The 23,071-nt window shown below is 56.4% G+C and overlaps 1 protein-coding gene across 10 annotated transcripts in view; it reads right to left on the bottom strand.

Moving 5' to 3' along the window:
- The window catches only part of Ncor2 (nuclear receptor corepressor 2), a 149,498-nt gene that overhangs the window by 7,949 nt on the left and 118,478 nt on the right, over positions 1 to 23,071 (bottom strand). For 4 of the 10 annotated variants that reach the window (XM_013349929.2, XM_013349937.2, XM_013349938.2 and 1 more), the window contains exons 23-42: positions 18,287 to 18,407; positions 17,340 to 17,511; positions 14,309 to 14,473; positions 13,343 to 13,479; positions 12,794 to 12,896; positions 12,570 to 12,674; positions 12,329 to 12,426; positions 10,132 to 10,282; positions 8,535 to 8,675; positions 8,191 to 8,271; positions 7,537 to 7,832; positions 6,285 to 6,639; positions 5,140 to 5,361; positions 4,458 to 4,709; positions 3,598 to 3,747; positions 3,354 to 3,491; positions 3,093 to 3,270; positions 1,297 to 1,712; positions 252 to 404; positions 20 to 165 (exon numbers count right to left, since the gene is read on the bottom strand). In XM_013349929.2, the coding sequence (XP_013205383.1) occupies positions 20 to 165; positions 252 to 404; positions 1,297 to 1,712; positions 3,093 to 3,270; positions 3,354 to 3,491; positions 3,598 to 3,747; positions 4,458 to 4,709; positions 5,140 to 5,361; positions 6,285 to 6,639; positions 7,537 to 7,832; positions 8,191 to 8,271; positions 8,535 to 8,675; positions 10,132 to 10,282; positions 12,329 to 12,426; positions 12,570 to 12,674; positions 12,794 to 12,896; positions 13,343 to 13,479; positions 14,309 to 14,473; positions 17,340 to 17,511; positions 18,287 to 18,407 (3,580 nt within the window). Of the gene's footprint in view, positions 1 to 19; positions 166 to 251; positions 405 to 1,182; positions 1,713 to 3,083; positions 3,271 to 3,353; positions 3,492 to 3,597; positions 3,748 to 4,457; positions 4,710 to 5,139; positions 5,362 to 6,284; positions 6,640 to 7,536; positions 7,833 to 8,190; positions 8,272 to 8,534; positions 8,676 to 10,131; positions 10,283 to 12,328; positions 12,427 to 12,569; positions 12,675 to 12,793; positions 12,897 to 13,342; positions 13,480 to 14,308; positions 14,474 to 17,339; positions 17,512 to 18,286; positions 18,408 to 23,071 lie in introns of all 10 variants that reach the window. The other 6 variants (XM_013349886.2, XM_026784140.1, XM_026784148.1 and 3 more) reach the window with 6 other exon arrangements.

Genomic DNA, 23,071 nt, shown 5'->3' with positions numbered 1-23,071 from the left:
GACAGAGACAGGCACTTACACTGATGTGCTGAGCCAGGGTGACCACCCTCTGGTGACCTTTGATGCCTGGGGCAGTCTGGAGGAGTGGGCTGGATGAGGGTTGGCTCTCGGGCAGTGGCCGCAGATGTGGGAGGTGGGCAGCATCCCCACTGAGCTTCATGGGGCCTGAGGACACAAGAGAGCTGTCAGGGGCGGGGGACAGCTTGGGGTTGCACCTCAGTTTCCCCACCTGATGCTCTCCCGGGTGTCACCTGGCTGCTTGTGTCGCAGATCCCCCTCCAAGTGGCTCTTCTCTAGCTCCTCCAAGGGTTTGGAGAGCCCCTTGTCATGGGTCAGGCTGGGCGAGCTCACAGGGCTAATGGGTTCCACCCCATCAGGGCTGTAGCCAGCTCCACTGTGGTAACCTGTAACAAGCGGGCTGGAGTCAGAATGCGGCATGGGCCTGGGCTGAGGTGCTGGCTGTCTCCCAGCCACTCCTCCAGACTGGCTGGGCCTTAGGATGGAAGGACATGATATCAGCCTAGGGGTGCCAGAGAGGCACAGACACACCCAAAGGACTGTGGGAGTCTGGCTTGGGCAGTGGGGCTAGGGTGAGGAAAACAGACTGGTGGTGGTGAAGAAATGGGAGGGCACATGTGTACAGCGGTGGGGTGGGGGCTCAGACTGGACTATTCCTGCCTCCTCTGACCCAGAGCACAGAACCTCATTCTCTCTGGGCTGGATGCTGGCGTGGGAAGGAGAGGTGGACACCCAGCCTTCCTGGACAGCCTTAGCCCTCTTCTCTCCCACCTTATTCCCTGCCTTAACTTCCTCCATGAACAGGGGCAGCAGTCAGCTGTAGCCCCCACATCCCCACCCCCTAAACGAAGGTGCAGGTGGTGGCAGGAGATGGGAGGCGAGTCGGAGTCCAAACCATAGATCCATTCATTAAAGGAAAAAAGGCGAAAAAATCCAAAAAGAAAAAAGGAAAAAAAACAAAACCAAAAAGACTCATGATGAAAGGGTGTGCAGATGATGAGTGCCCGTGCGGGCTGGAGTCACCACAGCGTGTGAACAGATGAGGACGAGCTCAAAACAAAATACCAAGACCAACCAAAAAAGGGGGGAAAAATTAAAAGCAAAGATCTGAAAATATCTTTAGGCCACAGATGGGGTAGGCAGGCGGCGGGCCGGAAGTCTTACCGTCGCCTGGGGAGTCGTTGGCCAGCGAACCTCCTTCTCGCGGCCCCCTTTCGTGAGCAATTTGACGCGTGATTATTGCGTCTATGAACGTGGCCGCTGTCAGGGTGGTCTTACCCAGAGAACGGAGTTCCAATTCCTGGATGGAAAAGGGTTTACTTTGAGTCTTTTCTCGGTGCAGATCTGAGGCCGAGGCAGGCGCCGGCGGGTCCGGACTGGCATGGTGGGGTGCAAGGCTCTTTGCTGGGGTGCGGGCGATGGCTGTGTGGCTGGAGCTGGGGGGTGCTAGGGATCGGGGCTCAGAGCTCTTGTTGGGTGAGGAGGAAGGCTCCCGGGCTGGGGGCTTGGCGAGGAAGGCATGACCAGTGTCCACACGGGGCCGCTCAGGCCGGGTAACCCGAGAAGTTTCCTTGGGTAACAGGACGGGCTCCATGAGGGTAGGGTAGACCCCTTCAAGGGTGCCACCGAGTGGGCAGTGGGTAGCAGGTGGGAATGTGGCAGCTGGGCGGACAGGTGAAGAGGTGGAAGTGGACCTGGAAGGGAGAGAAAGACAGGTTCAGAGAGTGTTGGCCACCCCCTCGGAGCCCCTGCCGATGACTAATAGATGCTCGCACTCCGAGACTCCCAAATAAGCCTGCCCTCCTGACTGACCTATGCTGGGCCATTCAGTCCCTCTTGCCCAAAGCTTTTCACTGAGTTCCTACCAGGCACCAAGTACCATCCCAACCCTGAGAATTCAGCACCAATTAAGGCAAAGATGCCAGAGCTTCTGAGAAGACAGCAACCCATGCAGGAAAAGACAGACTATTCTTTCCCAAGGATGGCCACTGCCACATGGCCAGATGCGATGGAGGTGAGCAGAGGGCAGAAGCCCAAGCAGGAGGCGCTCCTAGAAGCTGGCACAGATGCATAGCCTCTCAGCAGTAAAGCACACAAGCCGGGGACACGGGACTGGCATCCCGGGCAGCACCAGCACTGCAGCTCCACTAAGCCCCCTGTTCCTTTTTCTTCAAATTGGTCCTCCTGAGCCTGATATACTAGGTACCACCAACTGACTCATGCTCACAGCTCATTACCCACCACCTGTCAGCCCATCCGTCCATCCGTCTGTCCACTCACCCACCGTCCACACGTGCATCCATCTGCTCACCTCTCCATCACATCTACCCTTCCATTCATCCATCTCCCACCCACCTTTTTATACGTTTCAATTCACCCATCCGTCTATTATCCACCCACCTGCTTACACATGCACCATCCAGTTACCCATCATCCACCCGCCCACATGCCGGCCCACTCATCTGCTCATTCATCTATGTTTGCCTACCTGTCCATCACTCTGCTCTCATCCACCCATCCATCCACCTACCCATCCATTCATCCGCCTCCCCTCCAACCCACCCATTCATCCACCTGACCCATCCATCTGCCTGCATTCCCACATATTTATCCATCTACCCATCTGCCCACTCATCAGCTTGCCATCTACCCATCCATCCACCCACCCACCCACCCATCCATCCATCCATCCATCCACCCTCCCACCCACCCATCCATCCATCCATCCCTACCCCTGCAACGCAGTTAGCCATCATTCTTGCTCTGTCCACCCATATACACCTGTCTACCCAAAGCATGCTCTATCCACCATCCTCTGCCCAGCTACCTGTACATCTATCTCATCTACCCACCGCATACCCTTCTCTGAGCCATCTTTCACCTGCCTCAACGCCACCCGCCTACCCACTCTCTCATAACATTCTTGCCAATACATTCCTCCACCCACCTACCAATCCTGCCGTCTGCTCGACTCTCTACCCATCTGCCCATCCACACAATCCCCTCCCACTCAGCGCATCCATCTGTGTGCCCTCCCCCCAGGCTTGTTTCCCCCCAGTGCCAACCTGGCCCACCTCAGGACCGTGGGCGTGCTGGGTTCCACGGAGGTGACCACGCCCTTCATGCTCGTGTTGTGCAGCACACTGGGCCTCTGCTGCAAGGCGTCCTGGGTCCGGGGGGAGATGGGCGAGTGCTGGTGGGTGTGGGAGGCGGGGCGGCTGCTGCCCCCAGCCCCGCTGCTCTGCTCCGTACCTGGTGACAGGCCGCCGAGTCAGGGGGCAGGCCCAGGAGGCCCATGAGGACCTGGGGGTGGGGCGGGGTCTGGGGTGCCCTACCAGGTCTCCAGATGGGTGCATGCTCCACTGTCGTGGTAGACGTGAGGATGGACTTGTCTCGTTCTCGCTCACGGTCCCGTTCCCGTTCCCGCTCTGACGAGGATGTGGCAGTTGGTTTAGCCAGGTGAGTGGGGCCTCCTGGAAACCCCAAGGTCAGAGTCTGAGCTAGAGCCCAGTGGGTGAGCATTTACCCGACGAACAAAGGAATGAGGCACGTACCCACCCACCCACTTGGTAGGCGCACCTGGGGACAGCGGTGAACTGCTGTGGCGGCTGCTGAAGGGTGGGGGCGCTGTGGGGAGGTAGGCAAGGCGGTCGATGGCGGTGGCAGGGGTGCCTGGCGTTGGTGGCACCAGCACGGGCAGGTGTGGCACTTGGGACAGGTCGATAATACCTGTGGGGGGGGATGTCAGTTGTAGGAGCCTGGCCGCCTTGGCACGTAGTACCTCTGAACCAACATTTCCTGAGCCAAAGCACTGCCTCCCCCTTGCAGACAGCCCTGCCCTACAGTCAGCTCCCTGCATTCAGGCCTCACCCCCACAGCCCCCAGAGTGGCTTCAGAATCTACAAGGTCATCTTTGAACAAACCTAACAAAGGGACCCGGGCTGTTTGAAGACTCTAAAAATCAGTGCTCCAAACAGCCTCAGATTTTCTTTTCTGTGATTTGTATTGAGAGCACATCACGTAGCCCAGGCTAGCCTCAAACTCTATGTAGCTGAGGCTGGCCTTGAACTCCTGATCCTCCTGCTTCTAACCTCCTGAGTTCTTAGAGTAGAGGTGGGCAATACCACACTCCCAGCCTGTGTTCTCATCTCTCGGATGCTGAAAGATGATGCACAGGGGCTCGGAACATGTCAAGGCCCATGTGCACAACAGCAAGAGATGCCGCTACTCACACTGTTGCTAGATGTGAACTGATACGAGAAACACCGCCCCTCTTCCCCCAAGTCCACCCAGCCAACCGCTGCACTCGGTGGCATCCACGTGGCCCGTTCTGCTCACCTTGCATAGTGCAGGATACACAGAGACACTAGCATCTTTTGCACACCACAGCACAGGAAGACACAGGACAAGGCTCTGAAGGACAGTCCTAGGCCACTTACCTCGTGGGCCAGCGGCATAATTGAGGGCCAGCGAGGACTCTCGTGGCGACAGACCCCTCAGCATATCAGCGCGCTGGGCCATGGCAGAGGCAGCATTGTGGTGCATTTGCTGCGAGGTGATGTAGTCATTGATGATGGTCTGGCGGTTCTCCAGGGCCGCGGTGTCAGGGTAGCCGCGGATGAGGTAAGGTGGGTACAGGTGTGGGTAGGCGGGGCTGGGGGCCAGGTGCCGGGGCAGGTAGTAGGCCGCGGCTGTTGGGGAGAGAGGGAGGGTCAGGTGCCCGTGCCTGACTTTGTGCTCCCTTTCCTCGTGCACTCACATGCCACGCAAACATGCACACAGAGCTTAAGACATGCTCCCTGATTGTGTGGGGTGTCTGCTGTCAAGGCTGTGAGAACCACTCCCAATATAAATATCAAATATAGGTCTTGACACCCAAACAACGGAGCCGTGAAAATGGCTGCGCATCATGGCACACACTGGAGCCCTCATTTAAGACACCTGCAAAGCACAGGTAAGTCCTGCAGGAAAAGAAGCCCACTGAGAAACAGGAGACCCAGCCTGACCCCTAGAATCTGCTGGTGATCTCAGAGCTAAGCCTACCCTGCCTCCACTCTCCAGATCCTGAATGTCCCACCCAGGAAATTATGACCGCCACGCCTGCAGGCCCAGGGTACCCACCTGCATCCAAATGGATCCCTCGGGGTATGGAGGCGGGGTCAAAGGCCAGCGGGATGTGGCTGCGGTACAGGTCCACACCACTTACGCCACGGAGCAAGTGTTCATAGGGGGAGATGGGGTGGGGGTGGTGCTCGGGCACAGTGCTGTGTGGGGACTTGGCGATCTCCCGGGGTGTTGATGTCAGCTTCCGGTCCTGGGATGTCTTGCTGGACAGAAGGCTGCCTGTGGGGACAGGTCACCTGGTCTCAGCCTTAGAGGAGAGCCACTGGGCTATGCTGTCAGCAGTCCCAGCGTCTCTGGCCTCTGTGTGACTTATGAAAACATCGATTCTCCCCATCACTACTCATTCATTCATGTCATCAGCCTAAATGATGAGAAGAGGGATCGCCCCAAGAACAAAGCAGACAAGATCGCCGAACCCCGGGGAGCCACTGTCACAGGTAAGAGACGGATGACAAGGAAGGGAGCACTGGCTGGAGGTGGCACAGCCTCCCCAGGCCCTGACATCTGAACAGGGTGACGAGGGCTACCACACGCAAAAGCTGCATTGTAGAAGGAGCAGAGAATGGCGGGGGAACTCAAGGAGGGGGATGGGCTGAAAGAATCAGAAGTAGAGTGAAAGAGGGGACCCCACATATGGCGTTTAGACCACGGCTACATTACTGGAATGATGTACACTAAAGAATGGGAACATTTCATTTAAACTATTACTATTGTAAATGTTGTGTGTGTGCACATGAGTGTAAGTACACACAGGCCATAATATGTTGTGTATGTGGGGGGAGGAGGGAAGGATGGGGGTCAGAAGACAGCTTCAAACGTCCCCACTTTCTGTCATGGCTGAGATGGGGACTGCCCTTCAGGGGCTGTGGCCTTCAGGAGATTCTATCTTGGCCTTCCATCTCATCGCAAAGCATGAGGATTGCAGTTGTGCTGAGTGTGCCTGGCTTATGTGGGTGCTGGGAGTTTGAACTCAGGTCCTCACGCTTGTGCAGCAAGTACTTAAGCCACTGAGCCTCTCCTCAGCCTTAATGGAAATTTAGGGAGCAAAGAGGCTCTGTATGCCGTGTGGAGGCAGGGCAGTAGACAGACTGGCTGTGGCAGGAGCCAGTGGCTGGCAACCTGTGGGAGCGTCACTCACTCACCTTCCTGAAGACGTGGCGTGGGCTCCCGCGTAGTCACAGGTGAGCCACGTGGCAGGTGGCTGGTGAAGGGCGCCCCATGGTCTTCGTAGGTCAGTGGGCTTTGCCGTGGCTTGCCTAAATCAGGCACGACGACTGGGGCCCCACGTGTGATGGAGCCTCCTGCACTGCTGCTGGTCCCCGACCGGCTCTTTAGACTCTCTTCGTAGCAGGCACGCTCCAGTGCCCGGGTGTCGGCCATCATGTCTAGCGGATGCAGGGCAGGAAAGGGCCGGCCGGGACTGCCAATGATGGAGCGCACATCGTGTTTTTTGGTGCCAGTGGAGGGTGGCCCGGAGTCGTACTTGAGCGGTGTGCCCTAGGAAGAGGGTGCGGGTCTGTACTGGCTACCCGGCTGCTGCCCTTCCTGTACTTCTTTCTGCACAGGACAGGGTGGTGTCTTGGAGCCTGGCTGCAGCCCCAGAGCCGCCCACTGATCCAGCCAGAGGGAGGCCAACTGCGGGTGAACACAACCTTCTTCACCCTGTGGACCTCCACCATCCTGTAACACTACAGAAGTGTAAGCCAGGCACACCTGTGACCCCAGGCTGCAGCTCTAGCACATTCACTATTGGGGCTCAGAGGGCACCATGGAGAAGGGAACGGTGCGCTGGACATCATGGAGATGATCCTATGGCCCTCGCCAGGCTGGAAATACTGGGCACAGTTAGGCCCCATATCTCAATTTCTACTCAGTGTTTTTGATATTGTTGAACTTTAAAATTTTGGGGAAGGGTATTAAGCCTGAGTATTGCTTTGTCTAGGGTAGCCTTGAACTTAAAGTCCTCCTGGCTCAGCCTCCCAAATGTTGGAATTCAGAAGGGCCCAGTATTTTGGTTAATGTTCTAAAAGAGGGTGTCACCTTGATGTTCAAAAGAATTCTCTAGAACCATTCTAGTCCATCGCTGGGTGTCCTTGGCATCAGGTGACAGTCCCTCCCTAGATGCCTTTGCCCAGCTGCTTTGCCTTTCTCTTTCCCATCAAGCCATGGCCATGGGTGGGACAGTGGCTCTAGGGGTGGGACCAGTTCTCCAGGGAGCCTCTTGGTGCGCAATGTGCAGGTGGAGATGGTGAGAGTTAGGGGTTCACAACTTGGGTTTCACAAATGCCATGAGCCACCCAGAGCAAGCTGCCAATCTCTCTGGGCCTTAATTTATGCACCAATGCCATGGGGTCAGTATGAGCATGTCCTTAGGCTCCCCCTATGTGCTAATACCTGGGTGATGGAACCCTCCTTGAGAGGCCGTGGGGCCAGGGGCAGTTCAGGTGTGCGGCGCAGCTCCTCTCGCGGGATCTCATGGATAGAGCGGCCCGCCTCCTTCACAGTCGCTACCACACCCTCGTGAGCTGGCTTCAGCTTCAGGGGACCCAGAGGGTCCAGGGGCCGGGTCTTGTAGGTCTCGGTCAGGTCCCGCGGTGGGGGTGGGGGTGGGGGTGTGCCCTCTCGCTTCAAGAGCTTGGCCTCCCGACGTAAGTAGTCCTCCTGGGCCTCCACATATGACCTCGGGATTCCTGACAGGCAGACAGCATTGACTCTCCATGGCCTTGCCTGGCTCAGTCTGGGGGCTCCCCATGCCTAGATCTAGACTGCCTGAGTTCAAACCCTCTTTTCCTGTGTGACCTTGGGTATGCATACTGACTTCTCTGAGCCTATTTCTTCATATGAAGTGAGGGCACTAACTGAAACCACACTGAGGCTCATCACGGAGACATGAGCTGAAGAGTCATTCAGTCTGAGCTTCTCCAAGCGCAGCAGCTGTAGTGACTCCACATGCATGGGGGAGGGGCGTTCCCTGTTCCCAAACCCCTGGCCTCTATCACCCTGAGGACAGAATTGCACCAAGGGACAGGGGTAAGGGTGGGGGTGTACCTTGTGTGATGGAGCCTCGGATGTGATGCTGCTCCTTGAGATGGGGGCTGTGCTGCTCGGGGATGGCACGGCCCATGAGTCCTGGGGAGGGAAGGGATGGTGTTACTTACCATAAGGTGTCCAGAGGGCTGGGGGTCACCAACACCAGTCTCCTCCCTCATGACATAAGGCCCAGCAAGTAAGAGTCCCTTTCCCTGGCCCTGTTCTACTCTAGGCTGAGTCTCAGTTTCTCAGTCAATACTGGGCCAACATCGAAAGGCTCCCTCTAGGAATGTCAAGATGTCACCTTCCTTTCCACTCCAGCCTGGGTGTCTGGGAGGCTCCTGGGACAGCAGGCCACTTACCCTCGATGCTGGCTGAGGTGATGGTCCTGCCCACACGGCCCTCCATCATATCATACGTGCGCTTAGGGGCGGCAGTTTCATGGGGTGGACCCGAGCTGCTCCTGCCGTCTTCCTTGGGGCACTGTGACACGGATATACCACCTGGGACCAGAAAGAACATTCAGTGTGAGGTGGCTATAGGGTGCTGGCACCACAGGCATGGGGTTTGGCCTGCAAACAGGTAGAACAAGGAGGAGGCCCTGCCATCCCACTGCTGGGAGGCAGGCTGGCTGAGCCTATGAGACCCTGGAACCAGCTCAATTGAAAACAGAGCAGGGCAGTGCGGCCCACTGTTGTGTTGGTGGGTGTGCATCTGTGCCCATGGGTATATCCTCACATTAACAAAAACACATCAACACAGTTTGTGTACACAAGGAAGCTCCCATAAGCTTCTGTGTAGCTGCGTGTGCACAGATGTGTGTGACCACGTGAAGCCATTTTACACTAGAATGCCCAGCAGCGAGTGGCTTTGCTTCAGTAACTTGGGACATTCTGAGACATGGGAGGTCACAAGGAGAGGGCTGGCAGCTGGAGCAGGAGAGAAGACGCACCCTGAACTGCTTCAGACCCACTGGACCTGGAAAGGACAGAGGGCATCCAAATCTCCACACAGACAGGCTAGGTCACAATCTGAGGCTGTGGAGGCTCCCAAGCTGTGACTCAGGGCTCGGGCTAGGACCGCTGTCAGACAGCTCTATCATCACCAGGGGCTGTCAGCAGGACACGCAGCTGGCACTGCAGTCCTGGTCCCAAGACTGTACAGGCTCCACAGGCAGGTACCAAAGCCACACGGGCCCACTTGTACCTCCAGGACTAAGAGGCTGTGGGGCTCAAGGAATAGAGAAGCTGGCAGGTCCCAGGCCTGCAGTTGGTAGTACAGGGGATGGGTACCTGGCCATTGGGAGATACTTCCTCAGGCACAGGTTCAAATCTCGGGCTGCCAGGGAGCAGTGTGTCATGGCTCTTAAAACTGCTCCCAGCTTTCCCAGCCTACACTGGGGGAAGCCACCAAGGCTAGCCCTGACCTGGGTGGTATGCCTGTAGGACAGGAAGTCACTCCCTAACTGCTTCCAGGTATTACCTTAGCTCTACCTGCGTCTAAAGATACCTCTACAAGCCCCACAGCTCCTCGCTAACCAGGGCTGCCTTGTCCCTCCAGGGCCAGTACTATCTCCTCATATGGAAGTATATCTATCTCCTCAACCTGTGAAGCCTACCTAGAGTAGCATAGCACCAGCTCCAAAGGCACCTGCCTGCCTTCCACCCTGCCTGCCAGGACCTTCGCCTCTCAACTAAGTGTGGACATGCCACAACTGGCTGTCTGGGGATGCATCTGGCATCCCAGCTTCATGCCTCCTAACCAACACTGGGTTTCCAGCATAGCCCTTGCAGGGGCATCCCAAGCTGGCAGACAGGTACTGTCTGGTGTGTTCTTGTTCTGTCTCCTTGTTATGTCTGTCTTGAAAACAGAGAGCCTGGAAATGGAAAGAAACGGGGACAGACACAGCCACCCCACCTAACTACCACTGCCTCATGGCTGTCTGTGGTCTGTACTGACCTTCATAGGACAGAACGTGGCCCTTCTTGCCCTCATAGATGACATGGCCTTTGGGCAGGGTGTCCTCTCGTGCCCGGTCAAGGCGACTTGGGCTGTCCTCCCCGACGATCCTGCTGATGGTCCCCTTGTAAAGGACATCAGCTGGCGTGCCCTACAGAGAGAAGAGGGATGAGTACCCAGATCTGTGGGTGACTCTCACCACCCACCACCCACTCCGCCACTGAGACAGAACCTCACTCAGCACTGATGCCGGCATCCCTCGTCACTGGCTTCCTAGTGCCTGTGCTGTTGCCGTTGTGAACATCCTTCCACAGACGCTATAATAGTATTACACTGCTTCATAGAAACAAGGTCTCTCTTTCTATAGTTCAGGTTAGCCTGGAATGCACCATCCTCCTGCCTCAGCCTTCCGAGAGCTGGGACGACAGGTCTGAGCCACCACATCAGGCTAGCTGCTATTACTTTATCTACTTCAGATATGGAAACCAAGGTATGGAGCAGTTATGATCACTCAGGAAGCTTTTCTCAGCCTAGAACTGCCAGCTGCTATTGACTCAGTACTCCTGCACCCTCTGTCTACCCTAGATGCCACCTGGTGTCCCTGAGGACAAGTCTGACCAACTAAGAAACACTGATTCAGAGCAGGTAAGCTCCCCACCAGAAGTGTCAAACCAACAGAATTCAGTCTTGTGGAGTAGGATCCACCTTAGGTGACTTCTGTGAACATGAACGGGGTTACTGGTGTAGCTCTGGAGCCAGACCTGATAACAGGTCACTTCGCTTTTCTGAGACATCCACATAACGAGGACTCTGGTTTGATTCTCAGAGACCCCAACAGAGTGCCCCCAAATCCTGAGCTCTCTCCTGCTGAGTAGTCCCTATGGGGTAGGAGCAGGATGGGCTGATTCTGGGAGCCTCCCCTTTACCCACAGCCTGGTTTTCTAAAGCATCTGATGGGTGCTTGCCAGGCCAGGTGTATGTTAAAAAAAAAAAAAAACCCAGACAGGCTCTGGGGAAAAGGGAGGCTCTGCTGTCTGGGGGCTCCAAGCATGGTGGGACTGGCCTCTGAGGACAGAAATACAGACAGACCGTGGTTTTGTTCTGCAGAGCCAACTGGACAAAATCCAAAGAACATGGGGAGCCAACACGACCCACTCAGCCCGCTCCAAGACCAAGAGCAGGACATGGGACAGCATGACCTTGGGCTCCAGGGTAGCCAGACAACAGCGGGGTGCATAGTCTCTACCTGCCCCCCATGTGGGTCCTATCAACACCTTTGCACTGACTCTGTCCCAAACAGACAGGCCCCAGAGCACAGATACCACTCCCTTTCCAGCCTTTGAGAGGCAGCACCCTCTGACCTGGCCCGGAAGTTCTGCATGCTGACCTTGTGACCTTGCTGACCTATGACCTCCTTGGACTAACTCTCCTGGTGATAATATTTTTGTCAGAGGGGAAACTGAGTCAGGGAGGGTCACTGGTGCCAGAGCATATGGCTGAATTTTTGCCCCCCAGCTCCTGCTCTTTGCCTTCAAAAGCCCAAGATTTCCGAACAGACTCCAGGGGAAGCCTGGGGCATCAAAGTCTGTCCCGGTATTGAGTTGAAAGGACACTATGGTGGGGAGCCTTGAGGCTGGAAGCCCTCTGAGGGGGTGTGCTTGACCACGTCCAGTGGTACTACGTCTGGTACCTCCCACCACGTGATATGCCAGGAGTCAGCTGCCGACCCTACTTCATGTGCTTCTTCTGGCCATGCTATCTGACATTACTTGCCTCTTCCTGGCCCTGGGGACTTTCTGAGTCCAGACTCTTCACTGATTTGTGACTCCTGACACTCTGGTCACCCTGCCTGTATCCCTATCTGTGGTTGGTTTCTGCTGCACCTAACTGCCTGAGACGTGACATTTGTTCTATTTATCTCCCTAGACCTGCCCCCCCCCCACAGCGGCCATTCAGTCCAGCATCTCCCTAGACCTGGCCCCGGCCCCTCGGCACAGTGACCATTCAGTCCAGCATCTCCCTAGACCTGGCCCCGCCCCCTCGGCACAGTGACCATTCAGTCCAGCATCTCCTTAGACCTGGCCCCGCCCCCCGGCACAGTGAACATTCAGTGCAGCATCTCTCATCTGCTCAGAGATCATCCCATCCCATCCCAATCCGTTCTCTCTGCCTGCACCACCCTGCCCCCAGCACCTACGTGGGTGATAGAGCCACGGTAGCTGGGGCCGTCTGCGGCCCGGGTACTAGGGAGGCCCTTGGTGATGCTCCCACTGGCGGTGGAGCCCAGTGCTGTCCCTGGAAAATGAAAGACACAGCTCTTAGGGTCCCAAGTCTGAAATTCACCCAACTATCCCCTTCAGTGTCTCAAGGGTGAGGAGACAGCCTTGAGGTGGGCTTTTGGGCTCTCTAGGAGCTGAAGATGGTTGGCTGGGTCTTACCTCTCAGCACAGAGGTCTCCTGAGCAGTGGGTACTCCCAGACTCTCAGGTGGCCCAGTCTGACCCCGTGGGGACAGCTGTTCCTGCTTCACTCCACTGAATGGGGCTGGGGGTGGGGAGATAATACACAGAGGTCTCAGGCTGCCCCTTCCACCGGACTCCCTAGGCCAAGACTGCCCACCCCTCAGTAGAGGTCACAGGAGCCAAAGGGTCATGGGCACTCACCCAGCTTCTTAGGGTCCACAGCAAGAGGCAGCCCCATGGTGAGAGGGCCCATGGGGGCCTTGGCATGCTCTGAGTGGGGCACTCGAAGCTGTACAGACATTCCCTGCCAGGGCAAGGGAACAGGTCACAGCCAGACTCAGACTCAGGGAGAGCCCTGCCTAGGACCTGAGGATATACTGGACAGGGACATGGCTCTGGCCCTCTCAGGTACAGGGCTGCGGACAGACCGACACCGCAATGCTCACATAAAAGGACACAGTGCGAATGCTTTTGCACATGTGTGCGGGGAGGGCAGGCAGGCCGCAAAGGTGATCAAAGCTTACCATACGACACTCTACAGCTTCTGCAGCTACAGCTCCCCACTTAACAGGGTGAACTGAGACCCAGAGATGCTGAGTCATTTGCCTGAGGCCCAACAGTGGAATGCACAGCCTCATCCAGACAGCCCCACTGGCTGGTCTAAGCAGCAGGCCCCAGTGCCAGTCACCACCTAGCACCATGGCTTGAAAGCTCCCGATGATGAGGAGGCCCGGCCCAAGAGGCACTCACCTGGGAGATGGCACCTAGCTGCCTCTCAAGTACGCCCGGATGCTTGGCAGAGGAGATGAGGGGTGGGGGGTTAGAGATGGGGGGACGTGGTAGGACAGGCCGGACACTATCGTGGAGGTTCAGAGGCAATGAGTGACCTGCAAGGAAACATTAAGTTTATACTGGTGCACCTCTACATGCTTCTGCTTCAGTGACCTGAGCCCTCCACTGGAACCCGAAAGTCCTGGACTTTCCCTCCACACCCGCACCTCCACCTCCCATTCCACATCCAGGCTTCTAAGCCAGCGCTGTATTGCCACTCCTTCCCTAGGATTCGCCTCCTTACAGGGGTCAAAGGGGCTTTTCCAAAGCCAGCAGACCAGACCATCCCCTCCCTACGCCATGAGACTACGATGGCTCCCCACAGGGTCATGTGACTGGGGGTCCCTGGGCTGGCTGGGTGGCGACTCTCTGCTGTGACAGCTTGATCTGGTGCCAAGTGCCTCTGCTCTCTCTGGCCTTTTGCAGATGTTATTCCTCATGCCCGTTCTACTCTCCAATCTCCATCGGTACACTCCTCCTTCAGGGTCAGCTTTACCTGGGCTCGTCCCTGCTGATGCTCATCTTTGTGGCCAGGTTCCTCTTAATGGTAGTGAGGCTCTCCAACTGTTCTCCCGGCATGTCAACAATCAAGGCTACCCCCACCCTCCCACCAATACCCTTAGGCTTAGTCACTGGTGGAAAGTATCTTCCATGCTAGGCCTCCCCATTGCCAGCTCAAGCACCTCCCATGGCTCCCTATGGTCATCACAGATAGTATGGTAGCTTTCCCAAGTCTCAGGGGGTCCCCAGCTTCCCAGTACTGAGCAGGCCAAATCTTCAGCCTGGTCTCATCTGACTAGGACCCTTCACTATGCAGTCCTGTGCCAGGGCAAAGAGCTGGTTGCCACTGACTGCAGAGACACAATTAGCGGTGTCACTACTCACCGGGAGGCGTGTAGGAGAAGGCAGAGGGGTCTGGGACGTGCGGGGAAGTCTTGATCACCTCCCGTGGAGGGATGGGGAAGGGCAGGCCTGATGTCCAGCGTGGGGGCTCAGTAGATAGCTTCGGGCCTTCAGTAGGGAAAGCCGGAAAGAAGGAGGGTTTCTCTGCTGAGAGAGGGAGGAGGTAGGCAGTCAGGGAATGCTCTGCCATCCTTGTGCCTTGCGGCCCCACTGGCCAGCTATGACAGGACTCCAAGCCACAGAGGCACAGGGATATGGTAGGGCAGGTGTGCTGCCAGGCATGTCCCCATGACACTTGCTTGGTATGGGACTGGCTCACTGCATGGGCCACAGGGCTCTGGGATTGATAGTCCATCTGTGCCAGGCAAGAGGGCTTGTAAGACCCCTCAGGCAGGGTGGCACTCACTACTTCGGCCATCTCCATCCACAGAGTTATCACCCATAGCAGAGCTGAAGAGGCACACCAGAGGGCCTGTGACAGAGGGCCAATCTTTGTTTCAGGGCTCCCTGCAAATGCCACCAGCTGGGTGCACAGGACCAAGGTGATGGGTCAGGCTTGCTGATCAGAGATGGCAATGGATGGGCTGCAGCAGCCACTCCAGCTAACCACTGGTGCAGAGGCTGTCCGCATACCAGCCACCTACTATATGCTAGTCACTGGGCTGAGCCCCAGCCAGGCATTGATAAGCCTGTATGGGTGCATACAGGGGACAGTGAGCAACCAGAGCGAGACCAGTGACGGAACAGACTTCTCCAGTCAACTGAAACTCGCATGGCTACAAACAGCAGCAGAAGGTGGCACTCTGGGATGACACAGTCAGTTTGTCCCTTCACCGTCCTGACGAGAAGACTGAGGCCCTAGCTGCTGAGTGCAGGGGACAGCTGGGAACGCAGGCAGCTGTCGGCAGCCCAAGACCTGTGACTCTTGGGTCCTGGATGCTCAGAGTCAGGTCAGCACTCACTGAGGCTCCACAAGCTCTCGTATTAGCTGCAATCTGTTCTAAACTGCAGGCCCTAGTTGGATGCATTCTGGGAACCACAACCCACCCAGAAATTGTGGCGGACAGGAGCCCCAGCCTCAGAATAGGATGAACTTGAGCTACCCCCACATGATCCTAGATTATACTGAAGGTAAGATGTGGCAGAAGCAGAAGTCCAAGTGTTACGGCCCAAATCTCCCCTTAGGGAAGGTTGAACTCTCCTTGAACTCATGCCCTGGGGAGGTGATGGCTACAGAAGAATTGGCAGGGGATTCACATCCTCTACCATCAGGAAGTTCAAACACTTGGTGTCCTGGCTCCCTATGCACCTTGGCTGCCCTGTCTAGCTTGGCTCTGAAGAGCTAGGGGACAGAGATGAAGTCTCAGGCTGGAGGGAAATAGGGTCAGACCCAGTCAATGCAGGCAGGTGGCTAAGAGCCAGGATGGACAACCTGTTCCTCCAGCAGGGCCTAGGGATCCCGAGGGACCTTCCTGGCCTGGAGGTTCCCTGCTGGAGCCAGGACAGAGAAAGTTGGCTTCCTGGATGTTGGGTTCATGTGTCCCCTGGGGAGCAGAGCTATGGCCAGACACGGAGAGACAGAGCCTGCCGCCAGGTGCAATGTTCCCCAGGGAGGAGCCTAGGAAACAAGGCAGCCTTGGCCCCATGGATGGGCCCAGAACCAGCCTCAGGGACCATGGGCTGCTGGCTGTTTTCCCAGGGTCTGGGGCCCCAACTCAGCAGGACCTGACTGGCCCTGGGTGGCTTCAGCCCTACTCTGCCACAGCTGTCTGGCCTGAGCCCGACCAGAGCGTCTCCCCTCCCCCTACTGCCACTCCAGGTTGTCATTCTGAGTCTGGCTGGCTTCTCACAACACACTGTGTTCTACGCCACACTTAGCCCCTTAAAACCCACCGGTCACTGTAGTGTGTTCCGGCCCCAGCTCCAAACAGACAGACACCTCTGTCCTCGTACCCCATGGGTCATCACTACATCCCGCTGGCTTGGCCTCAGGAACAAACGCAAGCCTCCCCTTCCTCCCACGTCCAAGGCCACCTGTCACGTCCAGGCTGCCCCAGAGCTGTTTGGAGGAGTGCTTTAGCCTGCCTCCCACCCCTGTCCTACTCCCGTCCGTGCTTTCTCAACAAGAAAGCAGGCACTGATTTTTTTCCCCCAAAAACCCCTAATCAGATGCCGCCGACCCCCCCCCCCCGCAGCACAGTTGCTCAAAGCCATTCTCCACCGTAGCCACACAGTCTAGACCCCATTTCTCTCTGACTCTTCTGCCAGCCACAACCTCCTTCAGCAATTCTTAGGCCCTGAAGGATCTTTTCCCGTCATCCCCTACCCCCACCTTGCCTTGCCAGATCCTTGCTGGACACACAGCCCAGACTGTCCTGCCCCTGGCCTGCCCCCACTTGTTTCTCATGCCTGCCGCCGCCAGCTTAGGCAGCGACTTTACCTCCCTCTGACAACCCTAGTACAACGTCCAAGTGCCATGGAGCCCTGGTGGATACCACCCATTCCTTGTACGAAAGGCTCTGCAGTATGTGCTGAAGATGAAGGGGTGCGGACAGTGGGCAAACCATGTGTTAGCCAGTCCAGCTCAGGTCAGCCCTGCTCTTGTTCCAGAACAGAGATCCCCACGGTTCCCTCAGGGAGCCCAAAGATCACATGCAAACTGATTCACACCAAGGAGAAGCTGGCTACATATATGTTCGCATGTGCATATGTGCATGCGTGTGTACACACACACACACACACACACACACACACACACACACACACACACACACATGTGTGCACACACACACACACACACACACACACACACACACACACACACACCAGGAGTCACCAGCACTAGACTGCCTCTGGTTTCTCAAGAGCCCCCAGCCCAAGCTGTGGCTTGTGGCTAAGCCCTGTGATGTGCTACCTTATCTATGTGCCTCCCCAGCCTGGCCCGCACAGCCACGGGAGCTGAGTAGAGAGAGGGCTGTCCCTCACTCTCGGCGCACCGGTGTTCAACACTCACCCTCTTTCTCGGTAGGAGGTACCGGGCTCCGGCTCTTGCCACGTGGACTTCCTCCCGACTGCTGAGACACGTCACCCTCTGGCTGTAGGTGTTGCGTGGGTGGAGGCACAGGGGGAGCTGGCTTTGGGGGTACTGTGTCCTCCCGAGGGGGTTCATGGACCTTGGTGACCTGCTGGGGGGTATAGGGCAGGCATGATCATCCTAGCCCCATGTCACAGGCTGACAGGTTGGGGAGTGGCCGTGTACGGCCAGCACGAAAGCCAGGTACAGAAAGGCAGCCACATCCTTAAAGTCTCCATGTGGAGGCAGAAAGAGTCTTAACAACAGATATAGGGGTCACCACCACCAAAGAAGGGCCTGTTTCATCTGCCCAGAGCTAGATGTGTACTGGGATCCACTCTACCTGACACACACTACATCACTGGGAATCGGGAGTAAGAAATAGCCATGTGGGCTTTGGGGGGAGGGGGGCGCTAGCAGTGAGACCAGGCACACATGTCCAACATCAAAATGCCTAACAGAGAGGCCAGCTTGGATCTCATGAACTCCTGCCTTCAACGTAAAGGCCAAGCCTAAAATCTCAAAAGGGAAACGGCAGAAGAGACTACAATCAGCCAAATGTCTTTGGAAAACGGCACATTTCCAAAGGCCGCAAAGACAGACCTGACAAAGCCAGGGCATTAGTTGGCTGAGGTGTTGTTGGGGTCCGGGGGCTTGCTGGCAACAGCTGCCTGCCTGGGACATGGGAGAACCTCTGGAGGGCAATTGACCAGATTAGCCTTCCTGATCAATCTACCATCTCCTCTCAGCCTCCCTACCCTACCAAGAGTTCTGTGTCTAGAGTCCCATCTTTGGGAGCCCCTGGCCTGGGAAGAGCTCCCACCCGCACTACTGAGCACACAGAAGTCAAGGTCAAAGTGTGCTACCTGGATGTAGGGTTCACTCACAATTGGGGGGATGGCGGCCGCTCGCTGCTTCAGCTGCTTCAGGTCCAGCGGCTTCTGGGGCGAGGTACTGGCGCGGGGATCGCCGGCTGGGGTAAGGAGGCTGGGCCTTGGTGATAGCAGCCTGGGGAGGGACAAGCGTCAGGTCAGGCTGGAGCATCAGCCACAGGCTCTCGGAGGGCCTTCCTGGGAAAAGGGGCTGTCCTGCGTCCATGGCTTCTCCTTTGAGTCCTAGAAGGTGGGGCCCGCCAGCGAGGCCCTTAGCCGAGGTCCAGGTGCCCCATCAGCATACACTGCTGGGCAGCAACACTCCTCTGGCCCCCACACACCACTGTTCCAACGTGGCCTCGGGGCAAAGAGACAGCTGAAAAGTCCTAACGGGCGCCTAGGCCACAGGGGCCCTCAGGGAGTGGCCAGAAGGACACAGACTCAACCGGATCAGGGTGGAGGGACACGGAGAGATTCCCTGGAGATTATTCTCGGCTGGGCCCTGAGAAGGGGCTGAGGACTCCACTAATTGGAGCCTGTGTCTGCTGGGCCCAAGTTTGGCTCTGGGCTCAGTCCTGTCCAGTGATGGGGGCTGAGCTATGGGCTACAGCCCTAGAATTAGGACAGAGGACAAATCTGGGGTGGGTCCTTGAAATCACTACGGTCTGTGTGCCTCTGGGTACTGTGGCTAGCCTGACTCCAGCCACATGAAGACACACAAGCTGGAACTTCAGCCTTTGGGGTGAGAACTGCTGACAGCCGGGGCATGGTTAGAGCCGCAGGGGGCAGAGCAGAGGAGAGCATGCTGCTGTCCACAGATGGAGGGGCACAGGCTCTGCTGTGACAGGACACGCATGCGACAGGCCCTGCAGGTAGCAGCCTACTGCCCGCATCTGCCACACGCTCAGCCAAGCGGGGAGAGCAGACAGGATGACGCCTGCTGAAGCTGCCTGAGGCAAACAGGGGGGACAGGAAGAACAGGTCACCCTGAGTCCTCCAGCCCTCCTGTCTCACCTGTCCACACCCATGGCAGGGGCTCCTCTGCTGCTGTCTTCACCAGACACTTGGCCCCTGTCACATCTGGCTCCACCCTGATATTTACCAGCATATCCTGATATCCCATCATTCACTTGTCCCTAGTCATCCCTCCCCCCCGCTTGGTATTTCGAGACAGGGTTTTTCTGTTTAACAGCCCTGGCTGTCCTGGAACTCGGACATCTGCCAGCCTCTGCCACCTGAGTACCGGGATTAAAAGTGTGCGCCACCACCACCCAGTTGTGCCTAGCCATTTTAATGGCCAGCTTTGGTAAACTTAAACTGAAATAAAATACTGCACCGGCTTAGGAAGATGAACAGACAACTTCTCTAAAGGTCATGCCCAGACTGAGTATGGTGGCAAGACACCTGTCATCCCAGCACTGGGGAGTCTGGGCAGAAGATTCTACAAGCTCAAGGCCAACCTGGGCTACATAGTGTGACCCACTTACAAAACACAAAAAAACAAAATCAAGGCTACACCCACTAAATCCACACTGAGCTAAATCATACTTAAGAGGAATGAAGACACGCACCCCAGAGCAACCCACTCATGAGTGTACCTGACAAACTGCTTAAGCCACACAGATATGCACAGACTAGAGCCATCTAAATCACGGAGCCCTGACCGTCATCCCCCAACAGAAGAGCCCCCAAAACACAGTGCAAGAGAGGCCAGACACAGTGGCCATATCCCATTCCCTTCAGAGGACACTGGACCAGAGCATCAGTGGACACCACAGCTGGGAAGGGGGTCGGGTCTCCTCTAGGGCGATGGCCTGATCCATAGTGACACTGTGAGACACTGAAGACATCAGTGTCGCAAGACTGTGTGCTCTACGTGGCATGCTGTTGAGCACGCTGTCACAGCTTTCTGGGGCTACAAAGAGGAAGGTGGGCTGTGATGGAGGGGACCACCACAACACAGCCCTTGTTTCCCAGGAGCGGTAAAATCTGGGGAGCACCGTGTCCCCTCCATCTGTGTACAAGTAGAAAATAGTTCCAAGTTCCAGTGCTGGCTGAAACCTGGACCTCTGTGTGTGTGCAAATCCATCTCTGCAGAGACGCAAGCTGTGATGCTAGTATGTGACAGTATGTGCCTGGGAGCCAAGGCTTTCTCTACCAGAACCATGTGCCTCAGTTTCCCCATTCTCTCCAGGCAGGCGTAAAACTAGAACAGTATCCCAGAGCTGGAGAGATAGCTCAGAGAAGCAGGGTTTGAGCCCCAGCACCCAGCTCCTAACAGGTCTCAATTCAGCACCAGAAGATTCCATGCCCTCTTCTGGCCACTGTCCTCTGTGGTGCCTGCATGAATGTGGTACACGTTATGCTCAGGCCAGTGTACAGACACACATAAATACAAGGGCAGGAGAGATGGCTCGGTGGTGCACTGCTCTTGACTGAAGTTTGATTCCCAGAACCCATGTCAGGGGGTTTACAACTGCCTGTAACTCCGGCTCCAGGGATCAGATGACCTCTGGCCTTCTCATGGTACCAGAACTCATGTGCATATACTACTACACATGGACACATAACTGAAAGTAATCAATCTTAAAAAAAAAAAAAAAACAAAACAAAGAGCTCTGACAATTTCTGTCCCTGAGACAAAAAACCCATTGGTCCCCACACTCCCTACTCCAGGGCTCTGTGAAACCACTGAACATTGGCTCAGATGGCACAGGGCCTTTGTGCTGGCTCTCCTGTGCTCAGATGGCTTCCCCTCCACACTTCACTAAGACTAATGACCACCTGCAAGCGCTGCCTCCTTCAGAAGACTCACATACACCATCCTTTCTTCTCACCTCACCAGCCTCACCAGAACAGAGCACTCGGCAACTAGGGCCCTGTTGGTCCTGCGCCCGGTACCCTCAGGAGCCACCCAGTACACGCTGCACCAAACACCACAGGCCTGGCCCTTGGGTCCAGGGTCGGACAACAAAGCAACTCTTGGGATACATCTGTGCCTACTGCAGGTGGGGAAAGCAAGCTGGGCGGCAGTGGGGTGCTTTCCAAGGCCAAACCCTGCTGGAAAGCACCAGGCTCCTCCTCTGGAGGTGAGGGGACTGCAATCCAAGCCTCCTGGCAAACTCCAGGCCAAGCTCTCCCAGAGGAGCCCAAGTCAGGCCGGACGGGCTCACCCGGAGTTTACAGACAGCAGCCCAGGCTGGTGGGCCGGCCGATGCTCTCATTCTCCTGCCATCCCTGACCCCCCATGGCGTGGCTGGTGAAGGACCGGTGGTAAGCTTCTAGCCAGGAAGTCTAGCTGCTCCCTGAGAGCACAGGTGAGCCCCAGGGCAGCGGACTGTAGATCCCACAGGGCCTGACCAGCCAGGTGTCCTGAGTTCCAGCCCGGAAGTTAAACAGCAAGCAAGAAAGCCACCAAGCACCAGAAAGGGAGGAAAGGCCACTCACTACTGGCTGGTGCTACAGGAGACGGGACTGGGACTGAGGGAGCACCAGCCTAACCAGGGCCTACACAAATCTGAGGAGGAGGCTAGTATTTAGGGTGGTGCCCCCCAGGCCCAGCTCTGTGACCTATGAGCCTACCACCTAGACACTGCAGGAGGATGCTGGTGCTACCTGCGGCTTTGTGGCACTCTCACCTCAGTAGAGACCCTGGTGGTACTGAAGCTGACACAGGGCCATGTGCCTGACAGGACACGGGGCACTCAGAAACCCGCCGGTCAGCTTCTGCCGACCATCTGTTGCCCATCTGCTGTATGTGGGCCCTACCAGTGGAGTCCTCGGGGAACACATAAGGCCCACAAAGCATCCACTTCAGATCTACCAGTCCCAAGGGGAAAGGAGAGCCAGGGGAAGCAGGAAAGGCCCTGTGTGGGCCGGTCTGAAGGTCATGGTCTCCTCCTTTGCTCTGCCGGAATTTTTCAGAGACTTGAGAGAAGAGAAAACAGACTTTGCTGTTTGCAGTCAAAATAAACAGAGCACACTGCCTCATCACAAAACATCTCCTGCAGCTGCCCAGAGGCGGGTGGGGCCATCCAAATGTGATCAGGGAAGGGTTCCAGGCCTGCCCTTGAGTGCCCAGATGGTCCCACCTAAAACACAGTGCCCCTGGGGCAGGGAGGATCCAATCAGAATGCTCCCCAAAGACCGGTTATCACTTCATGGTCTGGAGCCTCCAGTGTCTGGGCCCTTGATGGGATCAAGACAATCACTGCCCCTACTGCTGGCATCTTCTCTGCCATCACTGGAGGACCTGGTTCGCTTGCTCCTACCCTGGGCCTTTGCAACAACTGTTCCCGCCACAGAAGGGAAGAACTGGGTCCCTCCCTATGTCCCAGACCTAACCCAGGGCCCTGTGCATGAGACCTTGTTGGTCAGCTATGCTGATGCCATCAGAGGGAGACTGGCATCCTTGAAGAAAGTAGGAATTTGGACAAAGAGGCGGCTGGGATCAGAGTGCTGTGTCTACAAGCCAAGGACCCCAGGGAACCATCAGCAGTGAAAGATGCTGGATGGGTAATTCTCAAGACACCTGGACGTGGACCTTCTGCCTCCATTACTGATTCTTCCAGCCACCAAGTCCGGTTCACAGCTGGTGGACACCCAACACCACTAGCACACTCTCCCCCTGAGCCTTCTTTTTTTTTTTTTTTGTTTTTGTTTTGTTTTGTTTTTCAAGACAGGGTTTCTCTGTGGCTTTGGAGCCTGTCCTGGAACTAGCTCTGTAGACCAGGCTGGTCTCGAACTCACAGAGATCCACCTGCCTCTGCCTCCCGAGTGCTGGGATTAAAGGCGTGCGCC

The sequence above is a fragment of the Microtus ochrogaster genome, chromosome 2 (assembly GCF_000317375.1).
Source record: "Microtus ochrogaster isolate Prairie Vole_2 chromosome 2, MicOch1.0, whole genome shotgun sequence".
Taxonomy (NCBI): Eukaryota; Metazoa; Chordata; class Mammalia; order Rodentia; family Cricetidae; genus Microtus; species Microtus ochrogaster.
Note: the sequence above shows the minus strand (reverse complement) of the source record. Positions and strands in the feature narration are given on the sequence as shown.